At 36.4% G+C, this 15,306-nt stretch overlaps 1 protein-coding gene across 2 annotated transcripts in view; it reads left to right on the forward strand.

Moving 5' to 3' along the window:
* ANO5 (anoctamin 5) overlaps nucleotides 1-15,306 on the forward strand; it is a 102,833-nt gene that overhangs the window by 66,057 nt on the left and 21,470 nt on the right. For both annotated transcript variants that reach the window (XM_044389049.3, XM_057317322.1), the window contains 3 exons: nucleotides 9,072-9,223; nucleotides 12,018-12,092; nucleotides 13,932-14,154. In XM_044389049.3, coding sequence (XP_044244984.1) covers nucleotides 9,072-9,223; nucleotides 12,018-12,092; nucleotides 13,932-14,154 — 450 coding nt within the window. The remainder of the gene's footprint in view (nucleotides 1-9,071; nucleotides 9,224-12,017; nucleotides 12,093-13,931; nucleotides 14,155-15,306) is intronic.

Raw genomic sequence — 15,306 nt, forward strand, 5'->3', positions numbered from 1 at the left:
GTTTGATGGATTGTTTTGTTTTGCTCTTGAGTTGTATCATATATGTATGATATTAACCTCTTATCAAATATATAATTTGCAAATATTTTCTCTCATTCTTTTCATTTTGGTAATGGTTTCCTTTGCTGTGCTTTCTAGTTTGATGTAGTCCTACTTGTTTATTTTTGCTTTTGTTGCCTTAGCTTTTATGTTAAATCTAACAAATCATTGCTATGACCAACGTCAAGGAGCTTATTACCCGTGATATTTTCTTCCAGGAGTTTTCTGGTTTCAGGTCTTATGCTCATTCTGTCTGTAATCTATTTTGAGTTGATTTTGGCATATGGTCTAAGATAGGGATTTAGCTTTGTTTGCTTGCAAATGAATATCCGTTTTTACAAAACCATTTGTTGAAGAAACTGTCATTTCTCCATTGAATATTCTTGGCTCCTTTGTCATATATTAGTTGATCATACATGCATGGGTTTATTTCTGGGATTCTCATTATGATACATAAGTCTATGTGTCTGTTTTTATGCCAGTATTCTATTGTTTTGATTACTATAGCTTTGTAATATAAATTATAAAATGTAATTACTGTAGCTTTGATGTAGTAGTGTGATGCCTACTGTTTTGTTCATTTTTCTCAAGATTGCTCTGACTATTCCAGGTCTTTTGTGGTTCCATACAAATTTTGGTATTGTTTATTCTATTTCTATGAAAAATGTCTTTGGAATTTTGATAGGGATTGCATTGAATCTGAAGATTGCTTGGGTAGTATGGACATTTTTACAATATTAATTCTTGTAGTCCATAAGCGTAGAGTATCTTGCCATTTATTTGTGTCTTCTTGAGTTTCTTTTATCTATATCTTGTAGTATTCAATGTACATATCTTTCACCTCTTGGGTTAAATTTATTCCTAGACATTTTATTCCTTTTGATGCTATGGAAAATGGGATTGTTTTCTTCATTTCTCTTTCTGATAGTATGTGGTTAGTGTCTAGAAACAACTAATGTTTTATCCTCAAATTTTCCTGAATTCCTTTATTCTATTTTTGGTGGAATCTTTAGGACTTTCCATACATAATTTAATGTCATTTGCAAATAAAGAAAGTTTTACTTTTTTCTTTCCAAATTATATGCCATTTCTTTCTTTTTCTTGGCTAATTGTTCTAGCTAGGACTTTAGTTCTTTATTGAAAACAGTGGCAAGAATGGGCATCCTTCCTTGTCTTGTTCGTGATCATAGAGGAAAACCTTTTAGCTTTTCACCACTGAGACTGATCTTAGCTGTGGGCTTGTCATATATGACCCTTATTATGTTGGTACATTTCCTCCATACCGATATTGTTGAGAAATTTTATCATGAATTCTTTTAAATGCTTTTGCTGTATCAACTGAGATGACCATAAATTTTTATCATTCATTTTATTAATGTAGTATACCACATTGATTGATTTGTGCATGTAGAACCATCCTTGTATCCCTGGAATAAATTTTACTTAATCATGGTGTACGATCCTTTTAATGTATTGTTGAATTTGATTTGCTGCTGTTTTATTCAAGTTTTTTGCATCTGTGTTCATCAGGGATATTGGCCTGTAGTTTTCCTTTCTCATGATGTCTTTGTCTGGTTTTGGTATGAGAGTAATGCTGGCCTAATAAAATGAGTGTGGAAGTCTTCCCTCCTATTATATTTTTGGCAAGAATTTGAGAGAGATTGGCATTAATTCTTTAAATGATTAACAAAATGCACCAGTGAAGTCATCTTCTTCTGGACTTATCTTTGTGGGGAGGTTTTCGATTACTGATTCGAGATCCTTACTAGTCATTGGTCTGTTCAGATTTTCTATTTCTTCATGATTCAGTCTTAGTAGGTTGTATTTATAAGAATTTACCCACTTCTAGCTTGTGCAATTTGTTGGTATATAATTGTTCATAGTAGTCTGTTACGATTCTTTGTATTTCTGTGGTAGCAGTTGTCCTGTTTCCTCTTTCATTTCTAATTTTATTTATTTGAGTCCTCTCTCTTTTTTTCTTGGTAAGTCTAGCTGAAGTTTTGTCTATTTTGTTTACTTTTTGAAGAAGAAAAACAGCTCTTAGTTTCATTGATCTTTTCTATTGTCTGTTTATTCCCTGTTTCATTTATTTGCACTCTGATCTTTGTTATTTTCTTCTTTCTACTAACTTTGTGCTCAGTTTGTTCTTCTTTTTTAGTTTCTTGTGGTCTAAAGTTAGGTTGTTTATTTGAGCTTTTTTTTATGTCTTAATATATGCATTTATTACTATGAACTTTCCTCCTAGAACTGCTTTTGCTGCATCCCATAAGTTTTGGTATGTCATATTTCCAATTTTATTTGTCTCCAATACTTTTTTGATTTCTCTTTTGATTTCTTTTTGACTCATTCATTATTCAGAAGCATGTTGTTTAATTTCCACATAGTTGTGAATTTTTCAGTTTTTGTCTTATAATTGATTTCTAGGTTGCTACTGTTGTGGTTGGAAAAGATGGTTAATAGGATTTCAAACTTGTTAAATTTATTAAGACTTGTCTTTTGGTCCCAACATTTGATCTTTCCTGGAGAATGTTGCATGTACACTTGAGAAGAATATGCATTCTGCTCTTGTTGGGTAGAATGTGCTGCAGATGTCTGTTAAGTTCTTCTGGTTTAACGTGTAATTTAAGTCCAATGATTCGTTATTGATTTTTCTGTGTGAATAATCTATCCACTGTTGAAAGTGGGGGTATCGAAGTCCCCTACTTCTATTTCTATTACTGTCGATTTCCGTCTTCGGTTTTCTTAATATTCGTATTATTTATTTGGGTGTTCCGCCGTTGGATGGATAAATATTTACAAGTATTATATCCTCTTGCTTGATTGACCTCTTTATCATTATATAATGATTTTCTTTGCCTCTTATTTCAGCCTTTGTCTAAAGTCTATTTTGTCTGATAGAAGTATAACTAACCTTGCTTTCTTTTGGTTTCCATTTGTATGGAATATTTTTTTTCATCCCTTCCCTTTCAGTATGTATGTCCTTAAAGCTGTAGTCTCTTGCAGTTTGCATATATTTGGGTCTTGTTTTTTACTCATTCAGCCTCTCCAAGACTTTTGATTGGAGAATTTAGTTTATTTACATTAAAGTAATAATTGGTAGGTATGGACTTACTTTTGCCATTTTGTTAATTTTTTTCTGGCTGTTTTATAATTTCTTTGTTCCTTCCTGTCTTGCCCTCCTGCTTTGGGCTATGATGATTTTCTCTAATGGTATGCTTATGTTCTTTCTTTTTATCTTCTATGTATCTATTATAGGTTTCTGCTTTGTGCATACCACGAGGCTTATATAAAACATCTTATAGTTAGTAATAATCTATGGTAAAGTAAGACAAATTAGTTTTGAATGCATACTGAAGTTCTGTACTTTTACTTTCCCCTCCATTTTTTATGCTGTTGATGTCACAATTTACATTTTTCATCTTGTTTATCCATTAACCAGTTATCGTATAGTTATTTTACTACTCTTTGTCTTTTAACCTTCATAGTAGTTTTATAAATGACTTACTTACCCATTACCATTACATTAGAGTATTCTGAATTTAACTATATATAACTGTATATTTACCTTTACTAGTGAAGTTATACTTTCATATGTTTTTGTGTTACTAATTAGCACTCTTTTATTTCATATCAAAGAAGTCCCTTTAACATTTCTTATAAGGCTGGGCCATCTTGGTGATGATGAACTCCTTTAGCTTTTGCTTGTCTGGAAAACTCTTTATCTCTTCTTCAGTTCTGAAAGAGAGCTTGCCAGGTTGAATATTCCTGGTTGGCAGTTTTTGTCTTTCGGCACTTTGACTATATCATGCCACTCTCTCCTGGCCTGCAAAGTTTCTGCTGAAAAATCTGCTGATAGTGTTATGATGGTTCCTTTGTACTTAACAAGTTGTTTTTCTATTGCTGTTATAAGATCCTCTCTTTGCCTTTAACTTTTGAGAATTTAATTATAGTTTGTCTTAGTGTGGGTCTTTTGGGATTCCTTTGGAATGCTTTGTGCTTCCAGGATTTGATATACCCCCCCCCCCCACCATGTTAGGGATGTTTTCAACCATTTTATCTTTGAGTAAGTTTTCTGCTCCTTTCTTACTTCTCTTCTCCTTTTGGGAGCCTGTAATGTAAATGTTGGTCAGCTTGGTAATGTCTCATAAGTCCTTTTAGCTAACTTCACTCTTTTTCCTTTTTGCTCCTCTGATTGAATTCCACTGCCCTGTCTTCAAGTCTGTTGATCCTTGTTTCACTTGATCTAATCTTCTGTGGAATCCCTCTATTGAAATTTTTAGTACAGTATTGCATTCTTCAGCTCTCTGATTTGTGTTTATTACTTTTTTTATATTTCCTTTCTCTTTGTTCACACATTGTTATTCTGACTTTGGTAAACATCTTTATGACCATTATTTAAAACTCTCTATCAGGTAAATCATTTATCTTCATTTCATTAAGGTCATTTACTGAGGTTTATTTTCTTTTTGTTTTTGTTTTATTGTTGTTTGGAACATATTCCTGCGTTTCTTCATTTGCTTTGTCTCTGTGTGTTGGTTTCTGCACATTATTTAAAACAGCTACCTCTCCCAGTCCTGACAATGTGATCTGGTATAGGACATGAATCTTTTTGATCAATCCAGTCTGAACTCTAAACTCTGTGATTGTCTACACTGCTTTCTTTGTTCTTAGTGGTTCCCAGTATTTGGGAATATGCCAAAAGCTGTCAGGGTCCCAAAGGGGGAAGATCTTAGCACCTAGATGCAGCCTGTTTGGGGAAGCCAGACCTTCAGGTAACAGCTTCTGAGTATGCAAGTAGATCTCTTTCAGGGAAAGATTGGAATATTAAAACACTGGTTAATTATACTATGCTCTTAAAACTTTGTTCTCCTAGTAACAGTGTATCTACTGAATATATGAGTAAAGAAATGAATAAATGAGTAAAAGCCATCTGCCTCAGTCAGTATTAAATTAAAAAATGAATTAAAAAATGAGTGAAATATAACCTGTTCTTAAGAAGGTCGCAATCTAATTTGGCCAGAATCTGATACATACTCTCATTAAATTTTAAGTGCTGAGGGAGTACAGAGGGGGAATTATTTCTTGACTAAAGGAATTAAGATAACGATGGAAGATATGGAATTTGTTTTGGATTTTTTTTAAAAAAATAGGATTTTGATAGGGAAAAGGGGGGGAAAGGTATCCAAGGATAGAACAATCTGGTGGGAGCATTAGTTTATCCTCTGTGCTTTCATTGTAATGAACTATCACTGACAGTCTGTTTAAGCTGAAGGTTTTGCCAACATCACTTCCTATGAGACATCATCCCTCTTCCTCACAACTGCTTTCTTCGTTTATGTCAGCAGGTTTGCCCTTGCTAGGTTTGTCTGGCTGTGTATGTAGAGTCTCTCAAATGGCAGCAGTGTCAATATTCTCGGTCTCCTATTTCTTCTATAACTCCATTTATGTTTTATTTGTTATCACTTTTCGTTTCTTGCTATACTATCGTCCTTGTTGATCAGGTCTATCTTTTGATATTCATTTTTGTAAAATGTCACATGGAAGACGAGAAAACACAAAAGCATGATTTGCTGTCTCCGCATTAACAGAATAACAGTAATGCAGTTGTTCAAATACCAGCAGCATTTAAAGTGATGTGATTGGTCAAATAATCATGATACACATCTGCTATTTATGTAGTGATTTGTGGTTTGAAGAACTACAGGAAAATTTGTGCTTTATGAAACAGTTCACAGTTAATATACTGCAGTACCTGAATTTTGAGTCATGATGGGGGACTGGTGTTATGTAACTAACCCATGGAAACGGAAACCCATGCATACTGGAACCATGCAAAGCAAGCAATACCTATATTTCTAAATATTTGGAGGAATAATATAATAAGCCATCCCATGCTCATAGATTGGAAGACTTAATATTATTAATTTTTCCATACTACCCAAAGTGATCTAAACATTCAATATGATCTCTACCAAAATTCCAATGGCCTTTTTTACAAAAATAGGGAAAACAACTGAAAAAAATTCATGTGGAATCACAAAAGTCTTGAAGTAACCAGGTCAGTCTTGAGAAAGAACAAAGCTGGAGGCATCACACTTCTTGATTTCAAAATTGCAAAGCTACAGTAATCAAAACAATATGGCACTGGCATAAAGACAGATATACAGACCAGTAGAATAGAATAAAGTTCACAAATAAACCCATGCATTTATGGGTAACTAATCTCTGACAAGAGTTCCAAGAATACACAATGGGGAAGGGGTAGTCTCTACAACAAATGGTATGGAGAAATTGTATATCCACATGCAGAAGAATGAAATTGAATCATTATCTTACATTATACACAAAAATCACTTCATAATTGGATAAAATCTTAAATGTAAGACCTGAAACTATGTAAAACTCCTAAAAGAAAATTTAAGGAAAAGCTCGATGACATTGATCTTGGCAATGATTTCCTGGCCATAACACCAAAGCCCAGGTAACAAAAACAAAAAACAAGCTGGACTACATCAAGTTAAAAAGTTTCTGTGCAGAACAGAAAACAACATAGTGAGAAGACAACCCAAAAAAGAGAAGACAAACAAAAAATGTTTGCAAATCATTTATCTGATAAGGGGTTAATCTCCAAAATACGTAACGAATTCCTGAAACTCAGTAATAAAAAAAGCCCACGGTGCCTGGTTAGCACAGTCAGTTAGACATTGGACTCGGTTTCGGCTCAGGTCATGATCTCGCAGCTGTGGAATCAAGCCCTGAATCAGGCCCTGTGCTCAGTGTGGAATCTGCTTCAGATTCTTTCTTCCTCTGCGTCTGCCCCTCCCCACCTGTGCACACTCTCTCTTTCAAATAAATAAATAAAATCTTTTTTAAAATAGTGAAAAAACCCTAATAACCTGATTTTAAAATGGGCAATGGACTGACATAGACATTCTCCAAAGAATATATACAAATGGCCAATAGGTATATGAAAAAAGGCTTAGTATCACTAGTTACCAGGGAAATGAAAATCAAAACCACAGTGAGATGTCATCTCATACTTGTCAGGATGGCTATTTCCGAAGCAACAAAAGGCAAGAGCTGGTGAGGATGTGGAGAATTATAATGAATTTTTGTACCTTGTTAGTGGGAATGCTAAATGGTGCAGCTAGAAAACAGTATGGAAATTCCTCAGAAAACTAAAAATAGAACTACCATATGATCTAGTAATACCATTTCTGAGTATTTACTCCAGATAATTGAAATCAGGATCTTGAAGAGATGTTGGGACTCCTATGTTCACTGCAGCACTATCCACAATAAGTGAATTGTGGCAACTACCTAAATGTTCATTGACAAATGAATGGATAAAGAATTTGTGATATATATATATACACCATATACTGTTGGTATGTACATTTGATATGCTATTCACCTTTGAGAAGAAGGCAATTCTGCAATACATGACAATATGGATGAACCTTGAAAACATTCTCTTCAGTGAAATATGCCAGTCACAGAGAAATCCTTCATGAGTCCATTTATATGAGGTATCTAAAATAGTCACATTTATAGAATTAGAGAGTGGAATGGAGATTGTTGGAGGTAAGGGGAGGTGGGGGGAAAGAGGAGTAACTAATCAATGGGCATATAGTCTCAGTTAAGTAAGATAAGTAAGCTCTAGAGAGCTGCTGTGCAACCTTGTGCCTATAGTCAACAGTAGGGTATTGTAGACTTAAAATTTGTTAAGAGGGTAAAAAGCGGGTTAGGTGTTCTAACAATAATTTTTTTTTTTTTTTAAGTGAGATAAAGGGGCACCTGGGTGGCTCAGTCAGTAAAGTGTCTGACTCTTGATCTTAGCTCTGCTCTTGATCTCAAGGCTGTGACTTGAAGCCCCATGTTGGGATTCTACTTAAAAAAAATTAAAAATTATAAAAATTTTAAATTAAAATAAAAGTAGGGAATGAGTCAGATGACACATTAAAATTTGAATCACAGGTGATAAAATTATAAGTTAATATTGATTGTGTTCGTATTCCATTCTTAGATAGATACCCAACAGAAAGGCATGCATATGCCCACCAAAAAATTTATGTCTAAGATTATTCACAGCAACACGATCTGTAATAGCGGAAAACCTGTCAGTAGCCCAAACGACCATGAATCCGAGAAAAAACAGAATTGTGATTTACTTAGGAATACTATACAACAATGAAAATAAATGAATTTTTGCTACATACAGCAATATGGATTCAGTTTACAAGAGAAGTTGAACTGAAACAAACCTAACACAAAAACTACCTGTGGCATGTCACCAGTTTATGAAAAACTCAAAGACAGGTGAAACTATCCTATAATAATATTAGAAGCTAGGATACTAGTTACACTTACATCTTAGAAGAGTCCTAAAGAAGTGTTTCTGGGGGTCATGTTCTATTTTTTGATATTGATGCTGATTACTCGAGAGTGTTTATTTTGTGAAAATTCTTTAGATTGTACAGTTGTATTTTTTGTACTTTTCTGTAAATGTGTTATGCTGCAATTGAAAATTTATTAAGATTATGCTGCAATTGAAAGTTTATCATATATATGTGTGTGTATACACACATACACACACACACATATATACACATATATAGAAAGAGAGAGAGAGAGGCAGACAGAGACAGAGAGACAGAGATTGTGCTATGGGAATGCCTCTCATGTTTTCCTTAAATTTACCTAAGCCTGAAAAACTGGTATACTTGCTTGAATGATTTCAGTAAAAAAACATGCAAACAAAATCTAGGTGTTAGTAAAAAGTTAAATTTAAATATTACTTCAGAGTATCATTGTTTATCTTGCATGGACTGCTATGAAATTAACTTGAATTTCTACATGAGTTATTTCAATGTTATTACATGCTATTAAGCCAACATAGTAGTGACAAAAGAACCATCATTCAACCAACATGGTTTTTTAAAGTAGAGGGAAAAAAAAACAGATTATTTTCTTATGTACTTTATTTCTCCATCCTTGATTACAATTGTTTTTATACATTTCTTTGTCTACAGTCACATTGTTTTTGGAGTTTTGGAAACAACGACAGGCCAGAATGGAGTATGAGTGGGACCTGGTGGACTTTGAAGAGGAGCAGCAGCAGCTTCAGCTGAGACCGGAATTTGAAGCGATGTGTAAACACAGGAAGATGAATGCAGTGACTAAGGTAGGTCAGGGAACCCATGGCCAACATATCTCGATGGACACACCGCTGTGGTTGCCGCACAAGTAATAGCGTATATTTTAATTTGCCTTCAAAATATTCGCCAACATATAAATCTTATTAACTTCTTTCCTTGTTTCTCATATGTATTTCAAATACTACAAAAAAAGTAGATAGAAAAGTACAATGAACCCCAGGATGGACACATCACCCAGCTTCAGTGAATACTAATTCATGGACAGTCTAGTTTCATTCACACTTGCTCCTCCCTGCCATGAGATGATTTTGAAGCAAATACAAGACATCATGTCATGAAATAACATACTTTTGTAATAAATGAAGTAAAAGGAAAATGGAAAATAATGTGTATGCTGTGGACTTAGTATATAAATATATATACACATGGAAATGATACTAAGTTAATATACCAAATTAAAGTTGTATTAAGATAGTGAGCTTATGAGTGATTGTTTTATTAGACCAGATTTTATTCACCTAGTCCCTTTTAATTTATTATAATGGGAAGATCATTGCGCTAGTGTCTAGACAGCAAAGTCCAGATCTGGGGATCCTTCACTGACAAATATCACCTATATGTTGTTGACTGAGTAATTTGACTTCTTGGTACCTTTTTTTTTTTTTTTTAATGTGAAAAATGCAAGGTACTTTGCCTTCAAAGACTGGACTCTTGGCCACATATTCTTAGCATCCCTACCTTTCCATCATCCATAATCACTGTGTGGCCTGAAGCTGTAAAGGGAGAATAGAGTATGTCTCTAACAATCTCTTCAGCAGAATTTCCCACTCTGCTCGGGCCACTATTCTTGTGGTATAAGACTCAAGATTATTTGCGCAGTGTAGGCATTCATGCACTCACTAAGCATCTATCAACTTTACTGAGACATTACAAAAATTGCAGTAAATGAGCAAAGGGGGAAAATCACCTCAGAAAATATATTAACAACTTGGGTGGCTGTAGGACATTAGGAAAATAATTAAAAGAGGCATTGTCATGATCATGACATAAAGTGTATCTATTCATATTTCATGGTATAAAAAGGAAATTAAAAGCAGGCCTAAACTTATTGCCGTAAAAACAAGAAGTACTGAATGTTTGTGTTTGAAACCAGCTGAAAACAGTAGGGATCGATTCACTGTGAATCATCTGCTTGAATGGTTTTGAAATCAGGGTTTTTGCCATACTCGCAGTGCTTCTTTAGTGGTTCAGTATGACCAGAGCCCTCCCTTTGAGTCTGTGTCGGTAATTCATCCGTGTGTGTGGACGCACACACACGTGCACAAGCAAGCATGCGTACACAAGCACATACATATTGGACACACACATGCGCACATGCACACACATTCAGTAGAGCTCTTGGACAGCTACTCTGCCTGTCGAGTTCTTTTTTTTTTAATCGTAGTATTTTTTTTTATTATATTATGTTCGTCACCATATAGTACATCCCTGGTTTTTGATGTAAACTTCAATGATTCATTAGTTGCGTATAACACCCAGTGCACCATGCAATACGTGCCCTCCTTACTACCCATCACCGATCTATCCCATTCCCCCACCCCCCTCCCCTCTGAAGCCCTCAGTTTGTTTCCCAGAGTCCATAGTCTCTCATGCTTCATTCCCCCTTCTGATTACCCCCCCTTTCTTTATCCCTTTCTTCCCCCACCGATCTTCCTATTTCTTATGTTCCATAGATGAGAGAAACCATATGATAATTGTCTTTCTCTGCTTGACTTATTTCACTTAGCATTATCTCCTCCAGTGCTGTCCATGTTGCAGCAAATGTTGAGAAATCGTTTTTTTTGATAGCTGAATAATATTCCATTGTATATATGGACCACAGCTTCTTAATCCAGTCATCTGTTGAAGGGCATCTCGGTTCCTTCCACGATTTAGCTATTGTGGACAATGCTGCTATGAACATTGGGGTGCATATGGCCCTTCTCTTCACTACGTCTGTATCTTTGGGGTAAACACCCAGTAGTGCAATTGCTGGATCATAGGGTAGCTCGATTTTTAACTTTTTAAGGGACCTCCACACTGTTTTCCAGAGTGGCTGTACCAACTTGCATCTGCCTGTCGAGTTCTGTTTGCATTCAGTCTTGCCTAAAAATCCTCATGGTGTAAAAATCCTCCCTAAAAATCCTATCGTTTAGATGGGATTACATGATTTAGATTTCTGCTGACAGATCTTTTTTACTATGTGGCAATATAGTAAATATAGCTTTTTTTGGATAAGATCTCACTGCCTCTTGATATAGCTAAGAGTTTCAGCTGATATAATGAATATCTTCCCTATATGACTTAGAAAAACATCAAGGTAGAGAAGTCCGGTCCCCTGAACTGTATGGAAGAACACAATCCTGTAAATATAAAGATGGTGCCCTATTTAATATCATGCGTAGCAATTATCAAGCAATGCAGTTCGATTCAATTCAATTAGAATAAAACTGTAATATTATTAAAGCATGTCCTCTTATGCAGCAGCCCTCAGGTTTTGACTTTGTTTCCTCTGTACTAAGCCCTGAATACCACTCTAATTTAACCCTGAGGCTATGTGTATCCATTATGTCTCATATCATGTGTGAAATATCTCACCTAAGAGCCTCGAAGGTCTCTCCTTGAAGGGAAGGCACCATTGCTAGAGTGTAGCTGCCCATGAGCCCTAGTGCACTCGGGGATGTTTCTACTGTAACTGGGGTTTTGTGGTTTTGACTATTGCTTAGCACCCCAGTTTTGAGGGTGGATTTTGAATTTTGCTGTGATTTCTTCAAATTGCAGGAGATGGAACCTTACATGCCTCTCTGGAGTCGTCTTCCATGGTACTTTTTATCGGGAGCTACGGTGACGTTATGGGTGAGCATTCTCGGAAAACTGCTCTCATCTCTTGATGTGCAATCATATCAGGATTAGCTCAGGAGTTTCATCTGCCATGTGTCCCTCCCCAGTCTTTTTATTTTGAATAGAGCTCTTATATAAAATCACGTGTGATTCACATGAAAGTGCCATAATTGAACCTTGGAGAAAGTGCTGGGGGGAAGAGACTGGTGCCTCATCTTAGAGCCTGCCCCTCCCCCCTCTCCCAGCAACCAGAACAGTGTAACAGACAATTCGTTTGCAGACTATTTGGTTTTTCTTTCCTTAAAAAAAAATCATTAATTTATCTTTATCTCCACTTAAAATATTTTTGCAAAATGCAAAAAAAAAAAAGAGGCATATACTCTTAAAATTTATTTTCTCGCTGAAATAGAAGAAAGTACTACTTCTACTTGAAGAATTTAATTAGCATGTCTCATGGTGAGGGAGTCAGTTTTTTTCCATGCCTTTTAACTAATAGAGTCCTCCATCACCACGATTTATTTCCTGCTCTCCAACTTTCCAAATGTGTGTCCTCTCACAGTTGGCCTTAAATTTTAAGGAAAAGAAGCAGTGTTAACCCTCTGAGAGTTTAGCATGTTGAACTATACATAATTAGCAGCTGTTGACTAGAGTTTAACCTTACGGTTCATATTATCCCATGATTTTTTATCTTTAACAATTCTAGTGAAAATGTATTGATTTTTCTCTTCTAAATGTGTGTTTTCTTAGATGATATAACAGTCACTGAGGAGAAGTGATAGAGTAAATAATACTCTGTTAATAATAGAGCAATAATCAATTCAGGGCACTGCTTGAGAAATAATCTAGAGTATGATCCCAGAAAGATTATTCTATCTTTTACTTCTAGTATTCATTCCATTTGATTCAATCCCCCAACTTTCACAATCAGATTTTCCAATCACTGAGGTAAAGGCATCCCCAGATCTTTGGGTTTTTGCAATACGGGAAGTGTTTAAAATTTATGTAGGATCTATACAAATATCTAAACTGCCAGGCATGTCAGAACTCTGATGGTAACATTCTGAGGGGAAATGAAGCAGAATCTCTAAATGTGTTCTTCTTGGGAAGGTACGTGGTCTTCACACTACCTGTTTGTTTGTTTGTTTGTTTGTTTTTTAAAGATTTTATTCACTTAGTTGATGAGAGAGACACAGCCAGCCAGCAAGAGAGGGAACACAAGCAGGGGGAGTGGGAGAGGGAGAAGCAGGCTTCCCACTGAGCAGGGAGCCCGATGTGGGGATCGATCCCAGAACGCAGGGATTATGACCTGAGCCGAAGACAGACACTTAACGACTGAGCTACCCAGGCGCCCCTTCACACTACCTGTTTAACTACAATCCTGGGGCAGAGTTTGGCAACCGTTTTTGGGGGAAGACACATGTATTTTAGGCTTGTGGGCCACAAAAAAATCTCTGGCATGTAATCATCTTTGTTTTTCTTTATAACCTTTAAAAAAAGCAAAAAGCCATCTTTAACTCAAGAACCATACAAGAGCGAGTAAGGCCACAGGCAGGATTTGGCCTTCTGGCTAGTCTTCTAACGCTTGGTAGAAGAAAGGCCTAAAGGATGGGCAATGGCTACTTGTCTGTTTTAGACTCACCCAGCTGCAACCATATGTCTTGTCTTCTCTCCAACCCTTTTGTGTTGCCAGTGTTCTTTTCCTGCCATCTCTGTGAGAGGGACTGGCTTGGTCTGTATCCCAAGTCAGAGGGGCTAACCTTAATATAATGAGATGAAGAGAGTAGTATGTTTCAGATGTGTACGCATCGCAAAGATAGAGACCAGAGTGCCTGATTCCTTGTTTCCCTTTTCCAGATGGCCCTTGTCATCGCGTGTATGGTAGCTGTGATTGTGTACCGCCTGTCAGTGTTTGCTACATTCGCTAGCTTTATGGAAAGTGAAGCGTCCTTCAAGCACGTCAAAAGTTTCCTCACTCCCCAGATAACCACGTCACTCACCGGATCCTGCTTGAACTTTATTGTCATCCTGATCTTGAATTTCTTTTATGAAAAGATATCTGCGTGGATTACAAAAATGGGTAAGCTGGCCAGGTCATCTCTGTGACACTGAAAAAAATGTTCTACCGGTGCTATACATCCATTTTGGACCATCCCTTGGCGAGTTCCTTTTTAAAGGCAGTGTTTAAAGGCACATGGGAAGGCAGTTTTGTTCTATAGGTAGATGCAGAGGCTGGTAGTCAGAATCCCCTAACAGCCACATTTAGGCCCATTATGGTGGAAGCAAGAAAAACAACTAAATGGAAGAAATCAGGCTCTGTAGATCTTTCAGAGTATTCTTGCCTTAACCCTCCTTTGATTGGGTTAGTTGACTTTTAAGTAAAATCCTTACTTTTCTCAAGACACAGATAATTTTTATTTGATGTGTATGGTTTTTGGAAGATATTTGATTTTGCAAACCATTGCAGGAAAAACAAAACAATCAGTTCCTCCTGAGTAAATCTAAAATACAATACTTTTCTTTTCAGTTGCCATAGGTCTTAGACCCTGAATTATTTTCCTTTTTAAAATTAATTAATTTTTAGGCTGATAGGAACATGTGTGCACACGGTAGGGAGGAGGGGCAGAGGAAGAGGGAGAGAGAATCTTAAGCAGGCTCCATGCCCAGCGTGGAGCCCTACATGGGGCTCGAGATCACGACCCTAAGATCATGACCTGAGCCGAAGTAAAATCATACATTTAACTGACCGAGCCACCCAGGTGCCCCTCTTTTCCTTTTAAATTAGTAAAAGTTCTCCTACAGCTACAAGGGACAGTAAAGGGGTCACAGTTGAAGTGGGAGATTCAGTCAGGGAGAGGAGTGTGGAGCACAGTTGCTTCTCGCCTTGACCCTGGCAAGTTGTAAGTGAGATCGAGACCCCCCTCCCTCCTGGCCTCAGCTTCTCTTCTGTGTGCTCAGGTCCCTCCTCTAAGTCACTACACCATCATTGCGTCCAACAGTAACCAAAGAGAGCATGCGCTAGGAAGCAACTTTCATTAAATGCTGTCTTCACATTTGTACTTCTTGCCCAATTTTGTTGCTTTTCTCTGTTAATAAATATCTAGCAGATAGCACTTAAAAACAAAGCATCTAAAAAATCACAGATTTTAGTGAGAAAAATCACTTGTATACACATTAGAGATTTTGTAAGAATGCAGCTAAATGTCACTAAAATGGAGGAACTGTCTGTGTC

Source organism: Ursus arctos, unplaced genomic scaffold, assembly GCF_023065955.2.
Source record: "Ursus arctos isolate Adak ecotype North America unplaced genomic scaffold, UrsArc2.0 scaffold_23, whole genome shotgun sequence".
Taxonomy (NCBI): Eukaryota; Metazoa; Chordata; class Mammalia; order Carnivora; family Ursidae; genus Ursus; species Ursus arctos.